The sequence below is a fragment of the Charadrius vociferus genome, unplaced genomic scaffold (assembly GCF_000708025.1).
Source record: "Charadrius vociferus isolate BGI_N301 unplaced genomic scaffold, ASM70802v2 scaffold214, whole genome shotgun sequence".
NCBI lineage: Eukaryota > Metazoa > Chordata > Aves > Charadriiformes > Charadriidae > Charadrius > Charadrius vociferus.
In genome coordinates, this window is record NW_009647955.1 from 4,100,163 (window position 1) to 4,121,157 (window position 20,995).

At 54.4% G+C, this 20,995-nt stretch overlaps 1 protein-coding gene across 1 annotated transcript in view; it reads right to left on the bottom strand.

The window, feature by feature from the left end:
- Window positions 1–20,283, bottom strand: part of XXYLT1 (xyloside xylosyltransferase 1) — a 31,698-nt gene extending 11,415 nt beyond the window's left edge. Inside the window, exons 1-4 of the mRNA XM_009883432.1 lie at window positions 20,184–20,283; window positions 19,317–19,438; window positions 18,506–18,653; window positions 3,272–3,404 (exon numbers count right to left, since the gene is read on the bottom strand). Of these exons, the coding sequence (XP_009881734.1) occupies window positions 3,272–3,404; window positions 18,506–18,653; window positions 19,317–19,438; window positions 20,184–20,283 (503 nt within the window). The remainder of the gene's footprint in view (window positions 1–3,271; window positions 3,405–18,505; window positions 18,654–19,316; window positions 19,439–20,183) is intronic.
- Between the last annotated feature and the right edge of the window lie 712 nt (window positions 20,284–20,995).

Consider the following 20,995-nt stretch of genomic DNA (forward strand, 5'->3'; position numbering starts at 1 on the left):
CCTGAGCCATCCCAAAGGACAGTCCAGACCCTGGCTGCGCAACAGTTAAACCCCAGCGTTTGCCTTGCAGGAGGGCCAGGAGATCCTGTTGCTCAGAGAAATGCATTTGTCCAAGACAAACAGCAGCCGGGCATTGTTTCAGCGTGAGTCAAACAAGTGGAAACGCTCCCGTGCCATCCTGTTTTGCTGTCTGGAGGTTTCCCCCTACCTTCAGGATGTGCAAGCAGGCTCTGGGATGTTTCCTATTTGCTGTTCTCTTACTCCTCCGTTTCCCGCGTGCCCCTGTGCAACCTACAGCCAGACAGCCAACGGGCAGCTGTTGGGACCAGCACTGCCTCCCAGAAAACGGTGCATCATCTACAAAATATGCTAGTCTGCACCCATTTACCTCCTCTGACAGGCCAAGTATGTAAAAAGGATCCAACACAGCCAAGTGGATTGACCTCCATCCATCCTCCCCATTGCTGCGGAGGTGGGAAGGTGGCACCCAAACCTTTCCCAGCCAGACCAGTCTACCCTGCCCTGAGGGTGCCAGTCCACAGCTCCGTAAGCAAGCTCGGGAAAGCTCTGCTGACTCTCCACAAGCTATCTGACATTTCCCCCTATGCTGGCTACTCTGCTTTTAAGGCCTCAGCGTTGAACGTGCGCTGGCACAGCTGTGGTTCACACCCACACAACTGCTAGCACGGGTGCACCCACACTGCTGCAGAGCCACAGCCACAGTTCACAGCCCCAGGCACCATGTCCTGCTTGGAAAACACCTCCTGGTTTGCTGTGGGAACAGGTACCAGGATGCTAGCATCTCCTTCGGCTGCAACTCCAACCACATCACCTTGCTGCTTTTGCTGGTAATGCCTTGAGTACAATGGAGCAATGCCGGGATAAATAACCCCGGGCAGCGCCGGTGCAGTAGAGAGCTGCGTGAAGTGGGGAGGAAAACACGAGTGTCAATGGAGAGACCCCACCATCAGCCCGTAACCCTCCTCCACCTCCATAATCACTTTCCCAACTGATGCTTCGAGCCTGCACACGTGGCAAGTCCCATGGCTGGAGCTGGCACCTCTTATTTCACACCTAGAACACATTTTTATCTTGCTAGAAGTATAAAAATAGCAAAGCTTTTTTTTTTTTTTTTTTACACAAAGACACTCAGGCTTCATCACCTCGTGTTTTTGCCTGGAAACCCTTTTAGTAGCGAGGTGTGAGCCCCCCGGAGCGGAGGGCTCGGCGGGAGGGCAGGCTGGCGTTTGCACAGCTCGCGCCGCACCGGGTGATCTGGCGACAAAAAGGATCAGGAACTTGTTTTCACATGAAGATCAAAACAGCACAAGAAGAAAAGCACAACATAGCCCAAAGTGACCCAGAATGTCAGAACTGCAACAACAGAAAGTTCAGCCCAAAAATGCAGCCTGTGAGGGCTGTTATTGCTTCGCTTGTTTGTCCCCACCACGGGCAGCAGGAGGGGGGAAAGCACGGCCGGCTCAGGTCAGATATTCAGTGCTCAGCCGTGCGGTCCCGTGCCTTGTCCCCTGCCGTGCCGGAGACCTCTCCCTCCAGCGGAGCACCCCAAAGCTTAACTCGGTCCCTTCCAGGCATGCCCAGTCTCACAAACCACATCCAGTCAACGGAATATCATCCCCACTCCCTAGCTATGCGTGTAAATAATGCAAAACGAATCCCCACAGAGACAGAAACACGGAGCGATTCCATCGTGGACTAATTGCAGGCAAACAGACACTTAATTTATCCCATTACAGGCTGCACCACTAACAAACGAGATCTGCCCTGCTGGGCAGCACTGACTGAGGCTGACAGTCTGACACAGCCCCGCGGCCACAATCGGCTGTCGCTGCTCCCTCCATCCCACTTTAAGTTCTAACAATTGGATATGATCCCGGGGGCTGGATTTACCATTCTAGGCACTAAAATCCTACCAGGACACCCAAAGTGGATACAGGAGCCCTCCATGCTCCAAGTGCCATGCTGCCCTATGGAGATGAGACCTCAGCATTCACGTTCCTCTGATCCTAGCTCTCCCTGCTAAAGTCACAAGCTGGGAGGGAAGGTGACACTTCTGCCATGGGCACAGAGATGTCTTTTTTCAGCTTGTGAACAGTGCTGATTTCTGCAGTTTGAGCAACCAGAAATGGTCTCGTGAGCATGTTCTCAGCTGGCTTAGGCTTCTAGAAAACGATCAGTGATGATTAATAACCATCAGTCTCCCGCTGGTGAACTTCTGTCTCCACCCTCATCCAATCCAGATGCACATGCAGCAGGAACGGCTGCTCCAGATCTTTGCAGCTCAGCCTTTGCCCAAGAGTGCTGCTGGACATGTCTTAGGAGGTTCAGTTATTAATCTCACTACTAAGGCTTCCAGTAGGGAAGGAAAAGACATACAGAGCTCTTAAGCTTTTTTATCTATCTCCAAGAACATTTACATTAAGATTAGCAAATCCAGCCAAGCCATCTCAGTGTCTCAAATTCTGCTCAGCCGAGATGCCGCTAAGGCATCCTGAGTTGATGATCTGATTCACCCTGGATTAAAACAAAACCAGAGGTTCATCCTTGGAACAATGCAGGCTGAACTATAACAATTTCTTTAACCACCAGCCTGGAAATACCCGTGTCCCTCAAGCTAGTGGCCCATGAGTGGGAAAAGCTGGGCCACCCCTCAGTGCGTGGCTCTCACTGCTAGCTACCACCACAGTTGGCACCAGCTGGTGGACCAAGGGTCTGAAGAGCAAGTGACCATGGGGCTATCCTGATGTTTGCAAGCCCAGGCCACCAAGAGAGTTGCCCACTCAGTCTTCCCTGGAGGAATATTTCTTCAGCAGAAGATGCACAGACACTCCAGGGACACAGAACCTCACTGTTGCCCAAACCCAACCCCTACTCTCTGCGTTATTCACAGCCAAAACCTCTAAGCCCCTGACATACAAACTGATGCTCCAGAATGCAATCACAGCATGGCTGGGCAAACACACCTCGAGCAGATATGCTATAATCTAGGTTTGGATTTTGGCACCGATGACCAGGAACTTGGCCCTGGAAGCCTTATGACTGTGCGTGAGAACAAGGAAACCACAGTGACACTGTACGCTTGGTTCATAACAACCTAGAAGTTTCAGATTAACTTAATCCCCCCTGTAGGGATTAAAGCAGGAAGACTGCTTCCCCCTTCATTTTCTTCCAAAGAGCAACCTGAGTTGAAGAGAAATCACGCCAGCCACCCACTGCCCACCCCCTGCTCCCCACGGGGAGGGGGCTGTACCTGTACACTGGCTGCATTTCCCTGGCAATCCCAATGACTGCTCCATCTGGGAAGTTGTCAAACTCATCAAACAGGTCTCGGATGTTGGTCTTGTACTTCAGGTCCAAGTCTACCTGGATGATCTGTGTTATTTCTGAAAGCACAAAGAGGGAAAATTCAGATACATATGACAAAATTGTAACCAGTGATTACCAAAGACTACTTGACAAATTACACCCAATGAGGATTTGGTGCAATCAGCCCAGCGGGCAAGACTCAGCGAATTCAGGGCGAACTCAATCCAGCTGCAACCTCTACATAAAGCTACCAACCTTCAACCATCACAACAGCATTTACCAGTGTGTATTTCAGATATGATTTACTTCAGAAACTATTTACGGTGACCTGCTGCTTCTATCCACTCCCTCCTTCCTTCCAGAAGCCCTGTTTTCCATACAACCGACAAAAGCAAGAGGTAGCTTTCACCCAGCCTCTCTTTCTGGAAGTGCTTCTGGCAGGAGCAGCCACACAAAACCCAATGCTCACCCTCTGCTACCTACTTCTGGGAAAAGCTACCAACTCCACGGGCGCTCCCCAGCTCCAGCCCACAGAGCATCCATCCCTGCCTCGACGTATGAGAGCAATTCCCATCACGGACAACACCAATAATTCAGTCAGCTACCTGACACCCTCAGTAACACCCGCACAAGCTCTTTACCTGCCAGCAAGCCTCCCTGACAGGGGCTTCCCTGAGGGCAGAGATGACAGACCCCTGCCTGCACAGACCTGCTGGTGGTCTGCAGCAGCTTGGAAAACTTTATTATTGCTGGTGGTACTCTGTTAGAGACAAAGAGGATTGTGCAGACATGCAAGCATCTTCCACTTGCAGTAGGAATGTCAAGAGCGAGAAGAGGCTGGAGGACATCATTATTAAGGCCAGACCTGAGCTCGTTAACAGGGTCAGGCCCTTGTCTGCATTCGTCATAGCCTCCTCTGCAGCACACAAGACCAACTGATGGCAATGTTGCTTGGGAGAAGGTGCAGATGTGCCTCGTCAAGACGGCTTGTCCCAGGTGGATTTGGGGATGTTGTATGGATTGCAGCAGGCCAAGTGGAATGCAGCAAACGCTGTGAGAGATCAGACTATCAGATGGGTTCCCCCAGCCCCATGCACAGCCATGGTCATCTTCTGGCCAGCCAAGCTCAGCCCTACTTGGGGACTGCGAGTGGAGTGGAGCCATCACTGTTTATACATAATAAAAGCCAAGAGCAAATGGGTCAGGTTGCTTAGCACTCAGCACTAATTGGCTTATAAAGACTGTGTCAACCTGCTTGGGCCCCACTCACCACATGCAGGTGCCGTTACAGCTTTGGGCAGGCTAGATGTACGTGTCACCACCGCCTTCACAGCAATCAGCAAATAAGGCCCTCAGCTTTCCTCCTGCCTGCAAGTTCTGGGCAGGAGGATGAACCCAGCCTGCCCTCACCCTCTGCTGCCTGCACCCTCTGTGGCTACAGGCAGGGTTTCCCATCAGGCTGGCGTTTCTGCAGCGCTGCCCACGCTCCAGCCTTCACACCACCGTGGTTCCTCACCCCCTCACCCCGCCATGGTCGGGACAGGCTGCTGGCTATCCCTGCTCTGCTGAGAGCAGGAGGCAGTCGCTCCATTTTCAGCCCCCAAAGCCACCATCAGGACTAGAGACCCAGGGAGGCTGAGAGCAGCCAGGCACGGGCAGCTATCCTCTGGCACAGGAATGCAGCTTTGACATTTCAAATGCATTCATCACTTGGTGTTTGTGTATCAAGCAGACACTGGGCTGTACAGCGGCTCTGAATTTTTTGCAGATCCTGCACTAATCCGGGGCTCTCGGCCATTGGTCGTATCTACCACGCTGTCCTCATTTAAGAAGGAAAGGTTAAGCAAGAAATATACTGCTTACTCTGCGAAGCATCCAAGCAGAAATATAAATCAAGGAGAAATAGCATCTAAGCTACAACCCAGGCTGTATCTCAATTTATTTTTTTAACATCCATCACTCTCTATTTGCTAAAGGGAAAGGCCACACTCCCTTCAGCCGGCAGTACGGCAATCCCCAGGCCTACCTAGTATTTACCACCACCATAATCCTCTGTTTGCAAAGATTTAAAACCCAGGCGTAGTAATTCACTACAGGCTAAAGCAGGTCTTGACCTGAAAGCAATTTCCCTCAGCCTTCCTAACTGCCTCAAATCGCTAGCACAACTCAAGCAGAGGCAGAGCAGAGGATTTCTGCAATGGGGAAGGAGACGTGTAACCCAAAGACCCCAAGCCACCCCAGCAGTCCATACTGCAGCGGTGGAAAACCCCAAATCCTTAATGCTACTGCACTTGAGAATATCCACACTGGTGACAAAACTCCAGGGTGAGGAAACCCAGATCCAGGGCAAGGAGACCCAGGAACTACAGCAGAAGCTCAGCCCAAGAGAAATGGAGGAGGGGGCCTGAGCCCCCTGAGGCACTGCTGAGGATGGGGAGAGGGGATGGGGTTCCCAGGGGATCCCAGCACAGCTCACCCCAATGCACAGCAGCCTTCTGACGCCTCATCAGGTTTCAATTAAATCAACCGCAAGGCACGTCATCCAATTGTTCTCTAAAATTACAGATGAGCGTTAACTGCAATTAATCACAGTGGAGAATGAAAGCTGAGCTTGGGGGAAGCTCTAATCCCAGCCCTGCCTGCCTCAGCACCAGCACCCTGCACGGGTCCCACGCTGTGCTGGGGAGCCCCCCAGGAAAAACTCACTAACAAATTAGACCCAGAGAGCACAAAGCACTTTTCCTTTTCTTTTTTTTTTTTTTCTTCTTTTAAAGCAAGCCTGAACTACAACACTGAGACAAAAATGAGCATGGGTGACATTAAGTGCCACTTTGCCAGATGCAGCTTGCACGGATAGATGAATGGCCAAGACGATTTCTCTGCGTAGGCCTGGCAAGGGGCCAGGCTGTAATATTTACGATGTATCATGCTCTTTTGCCCTTTTACCAAGCACTTTGTCCTGGCTGCCAGGACAAAGGGGTGGAGGAATTGCATGCTGTCTTAGGCACAAACTGCTTGGAGGGGCCCAGCTGGAAATATGGGAAAAGGCTGAAAGTATTTTGCTCAGCAAGTGAGTTTTCCAACTTTGCCATACTGTATGTACCCTCTGCTTCACTCAACTCTGGCTCTTCCAGCCATGTGTGTAAAGGGGAGCTACGCCACTCAAAGCGGAGATGAACTCCATTAGCAGTGACAGCTTTACAGCCCAGGCTGGACCTGTTTCACACTCGTAATGTTTTACTGCAGCCTCGTACCAGCAGCTGCAGCAGGCTGCTCTCCGGGCTCGGCTCAAACCCTCCCTCCAGCCACGTCCAGAGGAGAAAGACCAGCTTTAAGGGATGTGTGATCCCGCAGCAGGGTCTGGGATGCTGGAAACAGGAGAGAAAGCCAGCACCCGTGCCCAAACTGCCTTGCACCAGGGCTCAGTGGCTGACGAGAGGGAGAATCAAGGTTATCTCAGAGCAGGACTCCAGAGAGATGCTGGTGCAGACCCCTCTTGTGCGGTTGCTCCCTCCTTCCCCCAAGAGCCTGAGCCCAGTAAGGGGGCACAGGCAGGCGGAGGTCACTTCCCTGTGCCCTGCTGCCTGGGACCTGGCAGAGCCACCCCGGCATGCGGGCAGGTACCCCGGGTACATGCCAAGGGGCCCAGCGGGTTGTCTGGATGCTCTGAGCGGTGCCCAGGAGCCGCTCTGGCAGTAAGCAGCTTCTGCAGCAAGTGTGATGGCTCTTCCCAGAAGGCACCAACCCAAGGGCCTGCCCCATGGCAGCGTGGGGACAGAGCCAGACAGGAGCAGGCAGGCATACAGTGAGCTGGACCACCCCACTGACACGCGGTGCGAGCCTGGGACTCTTCTCAGAAGAGTCAGGTGAGAGTGTGAGCGGGAGCGAAGAGGCACAGGGAGGAGCAGGGCTGCTTTGGCTGACCCAGCCAGAGCTCTGGGGAAGCTGTGCAGCAAGCAACCCTGCAGCGGCTCTTACCCCTCCAGCCCTTCTTGACCTGCAGCCTACAGATGGGCAGCCTTGAGCCTGCCCATAGGCTAGGACTACTTTCCTCTAGCCTGGGTTGATGGGATGGCCTGCAAGTGATTTAAACAGTGGACTTAAAACTACAGGAAAGAGGATGGATGGCACATCAGAATGACAGGAGACGCAAACGCTGGAGCCTGCACAGAGCCTGGGGGAAGCTGCCAAGCACATAAACCTGTGGGCACAACTCCCTTGGCTGCTCTGTGAACACCAGCAGCCAGCTGGAAACCTAACAGCAGCAAAGGAGATCTCCTTCTTGGCTATTTGCCTTTTCCTGCTCCGGTGCCCTTGCCACCAGTGAGTTGCTACCTCTCCAGTGCTGCAGGCAGCCAGGGCAGAGGCAGGCAGCAGCAGCATGTACTCCCCATGCACAGAAAACGCTGACGCCCTCCATGCACAGTCAGGGCATCCACAGGTCACAGTGATGCCCAAAACTAGTCTCTGGAGTACGACATGCAATTTGAGAGGCTCCTACGTGAGCTACAAACCTCCTGGATATCAGGCACCCCTGGGCGCAGGTGTGGGAACCCCAGGATGGTTCACCAACTGTGCATTGGGCTCTAATATTTAGACAAGGCAGAAAAGCAAGACCCTGCAGCCCCACAGCCTGGCCTCTGCAGGCAGCACAGGCTGTTCTGCAGGCAAACTCATTTACACTCATCCCAACAACTTTCTCTGAACAAGGGTTGCTACCTTGGCAAAGCCGAGTGCAGAGGGCAGGCACAGGGTTGAGGTGTAAGCGCTGGCCTCAGCTCCAAATCCTCTTCATCCATACAAACCCCGCCAGACCTGGGGCAGAGGGACACCACCACCAGCAGCCACTATCACTCTGCAGTGAGGGGAAAGGAGTGAAAACAATAACTTGTGTCCAGGAACAAATAGCGAAATGGAGAGCTGCCATCACAATGCAAAGGGCAGACCATCGACGGACTTGTGTTGGCACGAGCTCAGCTCCCTCCTCAGGGTGTAAAATCCTGCCTGCGGCTGGTCTGGCAATGGAGCCGCCGCAGGGAGCGGTGGGATGGCAGGAGGGGACAGGCCACCACCCTGCCAGGCTGCACTGTGCCCAAACCTCAGACACACTCCTGAGGCAGACGCCTGTCACCAATGCCGGTGGCGATTTGGCTCTGTTCCCGACACCCTCTCCACCAGTGTGTCTACCTGTCTTAGCAAACCTGCTTTTAAGGACCTAAGCGCTCTGGTGCACCACACCAACGAGAAGAGACTTCTCTGACATGTATCAGATGGGAGCACCCCAATCTCCCTGCCCCTCCTCTGCATCCCAGCAGCGATTTCTGGGGGCAGAGGCTGGTGCCTTGCACCCATGCAGAGCAGAACAGGTGAGCTCAAGGAGGACACCACCGGGACTGCTGACTGTGCCTCGCATGCTGTGCAACCCAGGCATGCCGCCTTGCCTTTCCCCATGGGGCCAGCAGCAGCGAGTCCTGCAACACAAGGATGCAGAAGCCCTCTCCATCCTTCTGGAGACCATGTGGGGGGCAATGGCCTCACAAGGGTAGGGCCAGACAGCTGCCAGATGCTGAGTGGCTCAGAGACCCTCTGCAGGGACAGCAGTGGCTGCAGCCAGCACGGGTGATACCACCCAGTGAAGGGACGGGAGTGTCCCCTGCTGGCTGCAGTTCTGGGTGTTGCGGGGCTGCGGCCGGGGGGCTTACGAAGGGCCAGGGAGTGGCTGTGCATTTTGCCATTTGATCTGAAGCCTCAGAAGGAAGAGGGCCGGGCGGCCCAGACTCTCCGAGTTGGGGTCAGCAGGGTTGGAGTGCTCAGGTCTGATGGTCTGCAAACGCCGGGCATGCCTGGACAGCTTCCCTTCCACCTCTCTCCATCACTCTGAGTTTGGCTCTAACTATCCATGATTTTCTTTTAGCTGTCTCCATCACGACAGGGGCGCATCCCAAGGAAACCAGGAGCTGGAAAGGACCAGCAGCAACTTTCGGATCGCTGCCCTGGGCAATAAACCTCCTGGAGCTGGGCGGCAGCAGCCCCAGCTCCAGCAGGCAGCATCCCTGCCAGCAGCAACGCATGCAAAGCCGCCCGCGCCGGCTGCGAAACCAGGACCCTCCGCCCTCACAGGCTCAGAGGGACTCAGGGCCAAGAAAAACACCGCTCCCATGGCCAGCACCAAGGCCAGGCGTGGGCGCAGGGCAGGTAACTGGAGGGTCCCCGCACAACCCAGCGGGCACTGCCCAGCCGAAGCAGCCAGCCGCCCCCGAAAGCCTAAGCTGCAGCAGGGAGCGGAGTGCAAGTGCAGCTGTGGTGCCAGGTGGCGATGCCAGCACCACGACAAGCCCAGCGTGGATATGCCTGGTTTATTTACACAAACACACTGGATTCTCCATCCTGCCCTTCATTAGAGGCTCCCTGTATTTGGCTCGCCCCCCCGCGCTGCTGGCTGCCCCCGGCTGCTCTCCCTCCTGCTGTCAGCAGGGCTGTGAGCAGCTTCCTCTCCAGCTGTGCGCTCCCCCTGCCAGGACTTATTTTCTGCACAGATAAAGTCTCGCCCTCTGCTTCCACGATTAATCACCACCGCCCGTGCCGCTGACCCCAACAACACTGCAGAGCCTCACCCAGAGGAAGGCAACCCAGGCAGGGGCACGCAAGCATGACATCCTCTGCAGAGCTCGCTGCCAGCACGTCAGTGACTGTGGGGGGCTGCAGTCCCCCTCCCAAGGACCCGGTACCCCTCTGGAGTCCACCCTCCCGAGGGAAGACGATCCTACAAACCCTGCACCAGTGGGGCTTGCCAAGGTGCAGACAGCTGACCTTCCAGCTGCCCACTTAAACACAGGTCCTTGCCTCTGCCACGCAGCCACGGGTCCCCTCTACACCCCGGGGCAGCCCAGCAGCCCCCCTCCCCATTTGCAGCCTCCCCTCCCTGCAAACAGTATGCCAGGGGAGGGCAGGAGGCGAGGGGGGACATGCCCAAGCGCCCTGGCCTCTAACCACACCATGACACAGGTTTCTGAGGCACCAATTAGGCACCCAGCGGAGCAGAGCAGCGGCTTCTGCACAGAAATTCCAGCCTATCAGCTAATTAAAAAAATTAGGCTGCCTGCCAGAGACAGACGACAAATCATCACTACCACCCACGCAGGGCAGGCACCTGGGTGAGCCCAGGGGTCTGGTGCAGCAGTGATGGCCCCGGGTGCTGACGGCAGCATCGCTCTGCTCGCCCTGCTTCACACCCCGCAGCCACCTCCAGAGGGATGGGGAAGACACGGCAGGAGATGGATGCGGTTTGTTCCAGGAAATTAATTTTTCCTGTGCATCCAAGTGTCTCCTCATAATCCATCAAGGTCTGAGGGACTAATATTTAATGGTGCTCAACACCTTGGCTCTTAACCGGACTCCAAGGCAGAGACATTGCTGAGCACGCGACAGCTTGCAGGATGGAGCTGTTAAGTGCTGCTTGCTATGTATTTAATATATGGTGCTGCTGGGGGAGGAGCACAAAGATACTTTTTGGAGCTGGGGGAAGAGCAGCAGGAAACCTTATAATCAGACAAAATAAGGTCTAATTCCAGGTTGCCATAAATTACAAAGCAGTGTGGATGGAAAGCTGTGAAATAATGAGCGGGTGAGACAGAAAGGGAAACCAAAAAGAGATAGAGGAAAATAAATGCATTAAGGTAGATGAGCTTACGTCCTGATTAACTGCACATGGTGGGGGAAGGGGCTGCAGGGCTGCAGGCAGATTTTGTCCTTGTTTCTTCCTGCTATGCTCTAACAAGCTACGTCAGAGCGGGGTGCAAGGCCGTAGGGGAGAGTAGCCCCAGCATCAACGCTGGGTGACCCCCAGCAGCTTCCACCCTTTGAGGACAGGGGAGCAGGACTGGCTGGGGAGGGAGGAGGGCAGCACCCATCGCAGCACCGGGCGCCGAGACCCCACTGCTCTGCGGGGAGGGGGGAAACAGCCACACACGCCTGCCCTGGCCTGACAGATCTAGGACATCCAAAAATAATCGATGGTGGCACCGCAGCGAGGGGCGGCCAGCGGAAACGATGAGAAGCGACACCACCCCCGGGGGCTGCGGGTCGCACTGGCCCCCAACGGCAGCGGTGCTGCAGGCAAGGGGCCTCTGCCATGCCAAGGCTCTCGGGGGGCTGCCAGGCACTTGCCAAGCAGCATCCACGTCACCCTCATGGCAACAGCCTTTCCCCACAGCTCCTCTGCAGCAGGGCTGAGGTCGACGGGCTCTCCTGCCAGGAGAGGAACACCCTGCAGGCAACTGGACGGGGTCAGTTTCCCGTTTCGGCAGGTGAGGAGCCCTCTACAAGGCCACAGTCTCCAGCATTTACCTGGGGTGGGCTTATTTAGAGGTCTGCTGTTGTCTCCTCCCAAAAAGCACCATGAAAACAGCTCCCACAGCACAAGAGGCTCGCCCCAGCAAGGAACAATGGCTGGCACCGCTCCCCCTATTGCTCACAAATCCATCACTCCAGCCTCTTCTCCTCGCAGGATCTGACATGAGTGAGCGCAGCCCAGAGACAGGCTGGGGAAGGAATCTGGCTGTTTTTCACGTGGCTGCAGCGTGAAGCAGGGAGGGAGGTTATGAGAGCACACCAGAAACTATTAATGCTTCCTCCACCCCTGTAAAGATGGAAACATTTTTGCCAGAAAATAAACCCTTCAGCTACTGCAGCATCCCGTGGGAACTGCGGCTTGGGAGCATGTGGCTCTGGGGCCATCTCCCACGACTCCACCGCAGACCCCAATCTTCTGTGCTTCTTTACATCTCCACTTTGGTAATGCGTGATCAGGCCTGGAGCATCTGGGACACAGGCGCTCTCCTCCCAGCACTCTCCCATCCCCCTGCATCTCTGCGGACCCCCAATGTGGTGGGGCTCAGTGACAGTGGCAACGTTCAGCCAGCAGGAAAGGATCAGGAGTGACACGTTCTCAAAATGCTCATTTATTACAAAGTAAGTTGCCGAATTTTGTGGTTATCTGCACCGTGCACCAGGAATTGCTCTGTAGGTGGCAGGAGGAAGAAGAGGAGGTGCTGCTCCCCTATCTCCCTCTGTTGGGCTCCACCTTACAGTCCTCCGATGCACATTTCTTTTTTCACGGTATGACACAGGATTAATGCACCGTAACTCACTGCACACAGGTGCTGTCGAGGAGGAACATCGTGTGTAGTCAGCTGGCACCCCATGGGCAAACAGAGCCTGACCTGGGCAATACTGCATTACAGATTGGAACGCTGCAGCGGCAAATCCTCACACACACCCCCCTACAAATTCCCGTTTCCCCCAATGTAATAGATCACGTTTTCAGGATGCTGCCTGCCTGCTTTTACAGAAGGGCACTAGCAGAAGACAGCTACTTGTCAAGGTGCTATTCCAGCAAACCGACGATTTTCCTGATACCTCTGCTTCACCTGCTCCCCTGGCACCCAGGCTCTCCTCCGCCACAGCCAGCAGCAGCAGTGCTCCGGCTGCCCGGCCTCGGCGCAGGCGAGGTGCCCTGAGAAGGCAGAGCGCAGCTCAGCGCTTGCTCCGACACGTCTCCTCCCTGGCCTTTGCCCTCCCTCCAGCTCCGCTCGGTGGGAAAGCCGTAAGCTGATGCTCACAGAGGCTGCTGTCTCCGGGTCGGGACTCCCGGAGCAGGCTAAGGCTGATATCAGTTTCGTGGGAGACCAAGCCGGAGCCAGCAGCTGGAGCCTGCTGCAAGCAGCACCAAACCCCAAGCGGCTTGGTCATTAACAGGCAGCTTGGACAAACATCATTATAATCTGGTCTACGCTTAACAATCAGTACAGCCGTTGATAATGAGCTGGAGAAATCGCTCCATTCAGAGCCTGAGGCCAGGGAGACCACTAGACCTCCCGTTTGATCCCAGTGTGTCACAGATGTTAAATTCGGACACCCATTATGAAGCCAATGGCATGGCTCCTTGCTGGGCAGATGCTTCCCCGGACACGGCACCGCTTCCTCACCTGCAACAGCCAGCCATGCTTCCCCCCACCACACACAGCCGCGTCCCCCTCCGACATGCTCCTGCACATCTTACAGCTTGGGGAGATCCCGAGGCTTTGTGTCTATCAGAGAGCAGCTTGCAATGATTTCCCCTTCCATGAGGCAGCCCAGCACCTACAACGTCCTGCAGCAAGGAGCTCCACAGATCACTGGACTCACTGTTTTAAATCCACCTCTCACCAACTTGATGCCTCCCAGTTCTTGTACAAATACCTTCCTTGAATGGCTCGTGGACCACACTGTAACCCCCTCGGCCAGCCCTCTCGCAGACCGGAGGGTCCCTGTCGGCCAGGTTTGTCCTGTACAGAAGCCACTGCTCTTCTCTGAGCCTTTGCCAGGTTTTTTCCAACCGACCATGTTCATATGCCATAAATTTCAGCAACACATAATGATCAGTCCCAGTCTGTCCTCCTTCCTTGTAGCTCCTCAGCTTTCTTTAGTCCCACAGAAACTCACCCACTTCTCCCACTGATGCTTAGCTCCTTCATGAGCCTCTGACGACTAACCTTATCAAATGAACCCACAGACCAAGCTCCCGAGTCAGTCAGCAAGGCCCCAGGTGCGTCTTCTGGTAGAGTACCACACAGCTCCTACTTCTCTCATCCATCACACCTCTTGTAAGCACTGCAACCAGTGATCTTAATAGTTTAGTCGTACCTCACCTCACCAATTTCAACATTGGTAATTAGGTCAAGTACTTCCTCACCAAATATTTTCTCCCAAATATTTTCCAACACATCCACTTTCTTACCCGGATTCCTAACACCAGAATAAACCAGACAGGGAACTGGCTCTCTTCCGCTTCTTGGTCTCATGCTTTCAAAGTATTTAAAACGGGCTGAGGGTGAGATGAACAGCCTTTGCCTCTATCCCTGGCTGTCAGCTAGACACCTTCTGATGGCTCTCGCTGTCTGCTCTCAGAGCCTTCTGCAGGCACATGGGTCTTCTCTGGGATGCAGCAGGTATCAAAGCAGAAGAGAGGTTGGGAACGAGCAGGAACCATGCTGTTGAGCTGCCTTCCTGGAGATCTCCAAGCCTGGTTTTATATATATGCTTGTAAGAGATCCCGTTAGCGGAATTAAACATTGCAGTCATGCCCCATCCTGCTCTGCACTCTTCCCCGCCCGTGTGAAGACACAGAGCCGCATTAGCACCAGCTAAGGGGCCCATTCTCGCTGCCATCCCCTCTCCAGGCAGACATCCCAGCCGCAGCTCTGCTCAGCTGCATCCCACCAGCTTCGGGAGAGCAAAGTCCCCTCTGTGCCCACCCAGAGCTGTTCCAGGATTAGGGATTTAGTGCTTCACCAGCACCTGGAAGAGACAGGATGCTGCACAAGGACTAACCTCATGCATGGGAGAGGCCGGGGGCCCTTTGTACACTGCACTCATCTCCCACCCTTCAGCAATTCTGCCTCCAGGCTGGGTCAGTCTGTGGCAGAGAAACCCCAAGAACTCCCTGACACGCTGCCAGGCGGGGAGGAGGAGACCACATTCAGAGATGCTGCTACTCCCCAGGAAGACTGCCAGCTCTTCGTACCGGCCAGGAAACCCTGCTGCCTCCAATTTGTCAAATATCACCTTCTGTCAAGTTCTGCTAAATACCCTCACTCCAGACAAGGCACAGTACCTCCAGCCAGGTTTCAGAGACTCCCCTGAGCTAATGGACTCCACTCCTTTGTCCAAGTTGGCAGAGATAAGCCACAAAGCTACTTCTCTGTCCTGTCCCATTTTCTCTCCGCTCCTTCTCTTCTCCCACAGGGTGATCCCTCTGCAGCATGGTCAGCAAAACCAATGGAGTCAAACACCAGCGGCATTTTTCAAAGCTCTGCCCAAGCTGCTGAATGCTGACTACTTTCCCTCAGCCCACCAGCTCCTGGGGACGCCCAGTTGCTAAACTAATTCTCCCTGAAAACTACCCGACTTGGGCCAAGGATGGGGGCCAGGAATTCCCTGGGGAGCCCACAGCTTCCCCAGGTTGGCCCTCTGCCCCTCCAACTCCTCCTCCCCTCACCTGCAGCACCAGGAGCCTGTCCCGTGATCTTGGCTGCCAGGCAGACCTGCCCAGACACTACTCCTTCATGAATCCCTAAGGAGGGTGACAAAAACCTTGCTGGGTCCTCTTAAGTTACACAACTAAAATGACAAGTAATTAGAGGGATGGAACCCAGCTGGGAAGTGAGAGGCCACCTCTGGACAGGCATACTGAAAAGGAAAGTAGAAAGGTCCAAGTTCTTGTCGTCCTTCCTCCCCCTGGCACTGCTCTGCAAGTCCCAAGACTATTTCATGCTGGCATCATCCTCATCCTGGCAGTTCCTGCTCGTCCTGAACCCTGGTTGTCCTCTCTCTATGTAACTTTCCCATCACTTCTCCCTTGGAAAAACCATTGCGATGCATCAAGCTCTCAGCCAGCTCCTCGGGCCTGGCCACACTGCATTAAAACAGGATTTATGAGCCTCAAGCACAGACAAGAGTTATGCAGTCTGCACTTCTGCACGCTGCATACCAAGTCCCCAGCTGGTTTAAATCAGATTAACTCCGCTGATGTAAGACATTTAAGGCAAGAGAGTTCCGTGATTTACACCAGCTGAGAAGCTGTTATATTATAACTTGGCAGCTGCAGGTTTTAGATGTGAAGTTTTTTGGGCAAGTATCCCAAGCAGCAATGAAAGACAGAGCAGCTGAGTGGCAAAACCCATTTATTCTCAGTGCAATATGCACGCAGCCAGCACATGTTCCACAAAAGTATTTTAAAATAAAAAACAACAAACAACCCCAGTGTTCAGTTTTAAGTGCCATCAGTCTGCAAAGTCAGTGCCCCGTCACTACCCCAAGGCTACATACAAATCACTGTCATGATACTACGGAAATGCCTCCCTTCAAAAAATGATAAATTTGGGAAACTTAAGCCAGGCAACTTCAATGCAAAGGTTGCTAGCTATTGAAAAAACCCTATAGACTGATTAACACAAAAACGAACAAACACACAAGAGAGTTTAATATTCAGATCAGAGCCTTCATTTCTGCTGAAGAATGCTGAGGCTTCCAATGAAATCTGGCTTCCACAAAAAAAAATGGTGCCAACACTATGGAGCCAGATGTGCCTGCAAAGGTGCACAAAAAGACGCAGCATTCACAGCAGGTGAAATGGCACAGAAATGCACGAGGAAAAATGCTAATAGTGCCTGAAAAGGAAGGTTTAGGTCTTTTACCTTGGCAAAGTAGATTCTTCACGCCAGTAGAGGCTGGTTTGTCAGAGCCAGGAAACTGGCAGGAGCCCACTGCCATTTCCACACCACCCACAAGCCTGCAAGCGGGCTGCAGAGCTGCAGCCTTCCCTGCTGCCTCCTGTCCGGTGCTGGCTGTGCATCGGGAAGCAGGGAAGGAGCCCCGCCAGCCCCATAAATCACCAGGCACCCAGCACAGTAAATCTGGCCTCCCCTGCAAGGGAAGTATAAATCAGCTTTACTGGCAGCTTCTGAAACAAAAACTAAGCTCATGAAACTGTAAAAATGCCTCTTTAAACATCCTGTGCCCTGAACAGACCATTGAAAGCCCCGTCAGGCTGAGGGAGAGCAAACAAGCTTTCCAAGAGATGAGACAACTCATGGGTTGACAAACTGAGAAAAGGCATTTCAGACTGAGCAGCTTCTTGCTGGCAGGCAGCACGACATGGATATCTTTAGCACACAGTAAAGACAGGGTAGGGAATCGGGAGGAGTGAATTAGCTAGCGTTAATACCGTCATTTGTATTCAGTGTAGTTCAAAGCACTTGCAATGCAGACATCACCAGACACAAAAAAAAAATTACCCAAGTCTAACGGAGACCAAAGTACAGCACATTCTCTAGAGACCACAGAGCTGGGGTTGGATGGGACCCTCGGGGCTGCCTTACCCCAAAGCCCCCAGGGAGGATGCAACAGGCTACCTCCCTGCCTGCTCTTCCCTAACGCCTGCTTGCACAAATTAAACACCACTGCCCAACCGCTTAATGAGCTGGCATGGGATAGCTGTGCCCCCCAGACAGGGGGGCCTTCCAGAGGAAGCCTCATGAATCAGTGCAGAGGCAGAAGCTACTGGGCAAAGCCAAACTGGGACAGGGCTCAGGACGGGCACAGGGGAGTCACAACCACTCATGTCCCAGCAAGGGCCAGACCGCACCTGGGATCCATTGCAGGAAATCTGCAGGGAATATTATGGCTGGGCAGAGGTTCCCGATGCCGAGGAAGCTGCCAGTGCCGGTGGTGCTAGCCATGGGAATGGTTATTTCAGCAACACACACGTGTGGGAATGGGTCCCGGGGCTCCCTGCCACCCACAGCCTGCCATGTCACAGGGAGGGCACACAGCCAGTGGCTGGCCCAGGAGAGGATGCTGCCCTCACCGGTGCGTCAGGCCAGTGGGGCAGCTGGCAGGGAGAGCCCAGGGACCAGCGCCAGGAAAGGACAGGCAGGGCTGGAGGAGCTCCAGGGGAGGTGTCTGGGGCGCAGGGATACAACACCCTCCTCGTGCGACCAGTCCAAGGCTAGAGAGCACTATGGTCCCAGGAGAAGCACCTGGGCGCAGCTGGGAAAGGAAAACATGGCATCAACTGAGCCAAGCCCATTCTGCCAGCTTCCCTGTTTTCCTGCAGATTTATTGTTGTTCCCGCACTCAATAACAGCAGAGTGAAGGCACAATAAGGAAACTTAAGTGATCAGTGGCTGCTAATCAGCAAAGCTTTCCAAGAGCTCACTGAAGCCAAGAGGAAAGGCTCAACAACTGCTCTCTGCTGACACTTGCTAGCGCACAGCCACACCACAGGCATGCGGCACCTCTTTCTGCTGACACCCCACAGGGAAGAGGGCTGTAAACACACGCAGGACAGGCACATGTGCTCCTGTCTCGCCTCTCCTACCACCTCAGGGCACAAGGGCAGGGCCAGCTGCTGTGCAGCATGAATAACCTCCCATCACTCACGCCAGTGAAGACCTGGATGTGGGCAGTCTTGGACCGAATGGTACATCACTCTGCAGGAAGGAGCAGAACCCCAGGAGCCCACCCCAAAAGTTTATTAACTTTCTTTGCATTTCAAATAGCACTGAATAATATCTCCCTGCAGAAGAGAGCCTGTGTTCCTGGAGGAAGCTGCTGCCGCAGCTCAGTGGAGGCTTACCTTTGGGCATGATGCGATGCATTGCAACTGACAAGAAGAAGATCGCGTCGCTGTAGTAGGTCCCCGATCCCGCACTGAAGTGTTTCTGCATGGCTTCGACGATTGGAAACAGCTTTTCCGTCAGCTCATTCACATCATGGACTACTACCTAGGAGAGACATCAGAAACACCACTCAGCCGCTGCCTCTGGGGACTGTCCCAGCACTGGCAGCCTCTGCTCAGCCCACACCGGCAGGGGCCGAGGGGAGGTTGGTAAAGCATAAATAGCGCCGGTGGCACTGCTGCTGCACAAAGGGGCCCGGCTGCCCTGGCCCCTGCCCACACCCCTGCTGTGAGAGGCAGCCAAGGCATCAGGGGAAAGAGGGAATGATTTTTACAACCATTTCATAAACATGAGACTCAGATCCATTCATACAATCAAGTCTGCTCAATGGTTTTTGTTGTTTTGGGGTTTTGGATTTTTTTTTTTCCCTGGTCTGTTCCCACTGCCTAATGCAACCACATATCTGGTCTCCCATATGGAGTCCATCAGAAGAGGTGACGGTTTGCTCCAGGCTCTGGCATCCTGCCGTTTTGAGGCAAGCCAGACCACATCACTTACCCTGAGGACCAAGACTCGCTCCCTGCTGCAGAGGCAGGCTGCGACAGGGCCAGGGACGCAGCCCGGATTTCCTGAACCTCAGCCCGGCACGGAGGCAAGCTCTGCAGCACGTCCCACCAGGGCTGGAGGGGGAAAGGGAGGACGGGCCACAGCACGCTGACAAAAATCCAAACATTGAGAGTTACAGCAGAGCTGAGCATCTTCTCTGACAAGGGATCTCAGCTCGCTTGTGCTGGAGCTCTGCTCGCGCTCAGCCAGCAACGCTCGGCACTCCTCAGCCCTGCTGGAGCCCACGCACCAGCACTGGCCCTGGCACACCGTGCAGGTCCTCGCTATGGGCCAGAAACAGGAGCAACTGCAAATGTACTGAAATTTTGGAAGCTTATAATTAATTTTGGTCATAGTCTGACAACCAGGAACTTTCATGCAGCCTGATGCTCATTACACACACAGAAGGACTCAGGTCACGGAATCATGCAAGATAACACGAGGGATTTTCAGGGTAATTAAGAGAGATGAGGAACACGACCCCGGTGCGGATAAGGGGGAGTGCAGGAACTCGAGTTTGGAGGCTCGAGGTCATGCCACCTTCTTCAGGCCAGGGAAAGCAGGAAGAGCCCAGCAGGAACTGAAGGCCAGTGAGGACACAATTTTGCAGCAGTATGTGAATTTTGAAAAGGGGAGCCTATACCCCTTATTTGAGGGATACAGAGACACTTCCTTAAGCCTTTGGCAGGGAACTCATCCCCAGGATCTCCATAGGTCCCTTCCAAACCAAACTATTCAAGAGTTCTATGTTCACTCCTTTTTCCGACTAAAATTTCATCTGCTTAAGAGCAAGGAGCCCTGCATGATACACCTAAACATACAAGACAGAGCATTTGCTTTTTTAAAACCTAAACCAAGCCAACTGCTTCAGAGGAAAAGGTGGCTCTGGAGCCTGAGCTGGTGCCATGACCGTCCTCTCTCTGAGATGCACAAGGGGCTGCTTTGACACCCAGCGAAGCAGGCACAGAGACAGAGGCAGTGAGCAGTCTGGAGCTTCTTCCTCCCACACTTTCTTGCAGAAAACGTTACCCAGATCAAACTGGTCTTGTGTCAGAGCAGAGCTCGCCGGAGGCGGGGAGCCACTCGTGGCACCCACAGTATGCCGAACAAGGCAAGGTGATGGCCCCATCCTGTCCCAGGGCACAACAGCCAAACCCACAGTGGGGTACTGCTGGAGGACAGTCACAGCAGAGTCCCCACTGCCTCCCTTCTGGGGAGGGTGCCCCAAACGCCCACCCTCAGCCACCGGCCCTTGCTTTCAGCTAGGCACCGAACGAGAGCCCTCGTGCAGGCCCTGCGGCCAGCATGTCCTTCGGCCGGGCGGCCACACTACTGGCGTCCCGGCTGCTGGGCTCGGGGCCAAGCGCCTGCAGGAGGACGGCAGGAAAAACACAGAACAACATGTACCAGGAAAGTGCATTGGGAGAGCTCATCAGCAGCCACACCTGGCTCTGGATAGCACAGCATATTCCCCAAGACACCGCAGGGGAGGAAACTCTGTTACAGGTAACATTACGGCAGCATCTCACCCCAGCCCTGCCAAGCTGCACCAGCAGCTTTGCCATCGTGGTTAGCGCCGGCAGTGTTGCAGGGACAGGTGGGAGAGCGGCACGGCTGCAGGGAGCAGATCAACAGCGCCAAGGGCTGCTGCCGGCAGTGATCCCAGGAAACCAAATACAGCAAAACACCACTACTCTCCAGGTGCAAAGGCACTGATGGCCTGCGCATGAAGCTGAGCACCATGAGCACCACCACCACCGGGATGCGCGATGCTCTGCTCCCAGCCCAGCTCGGTAGGGGCAGCTTTGGGGTCTAGCCAGACTGAAGAAGCATGGAGGAGA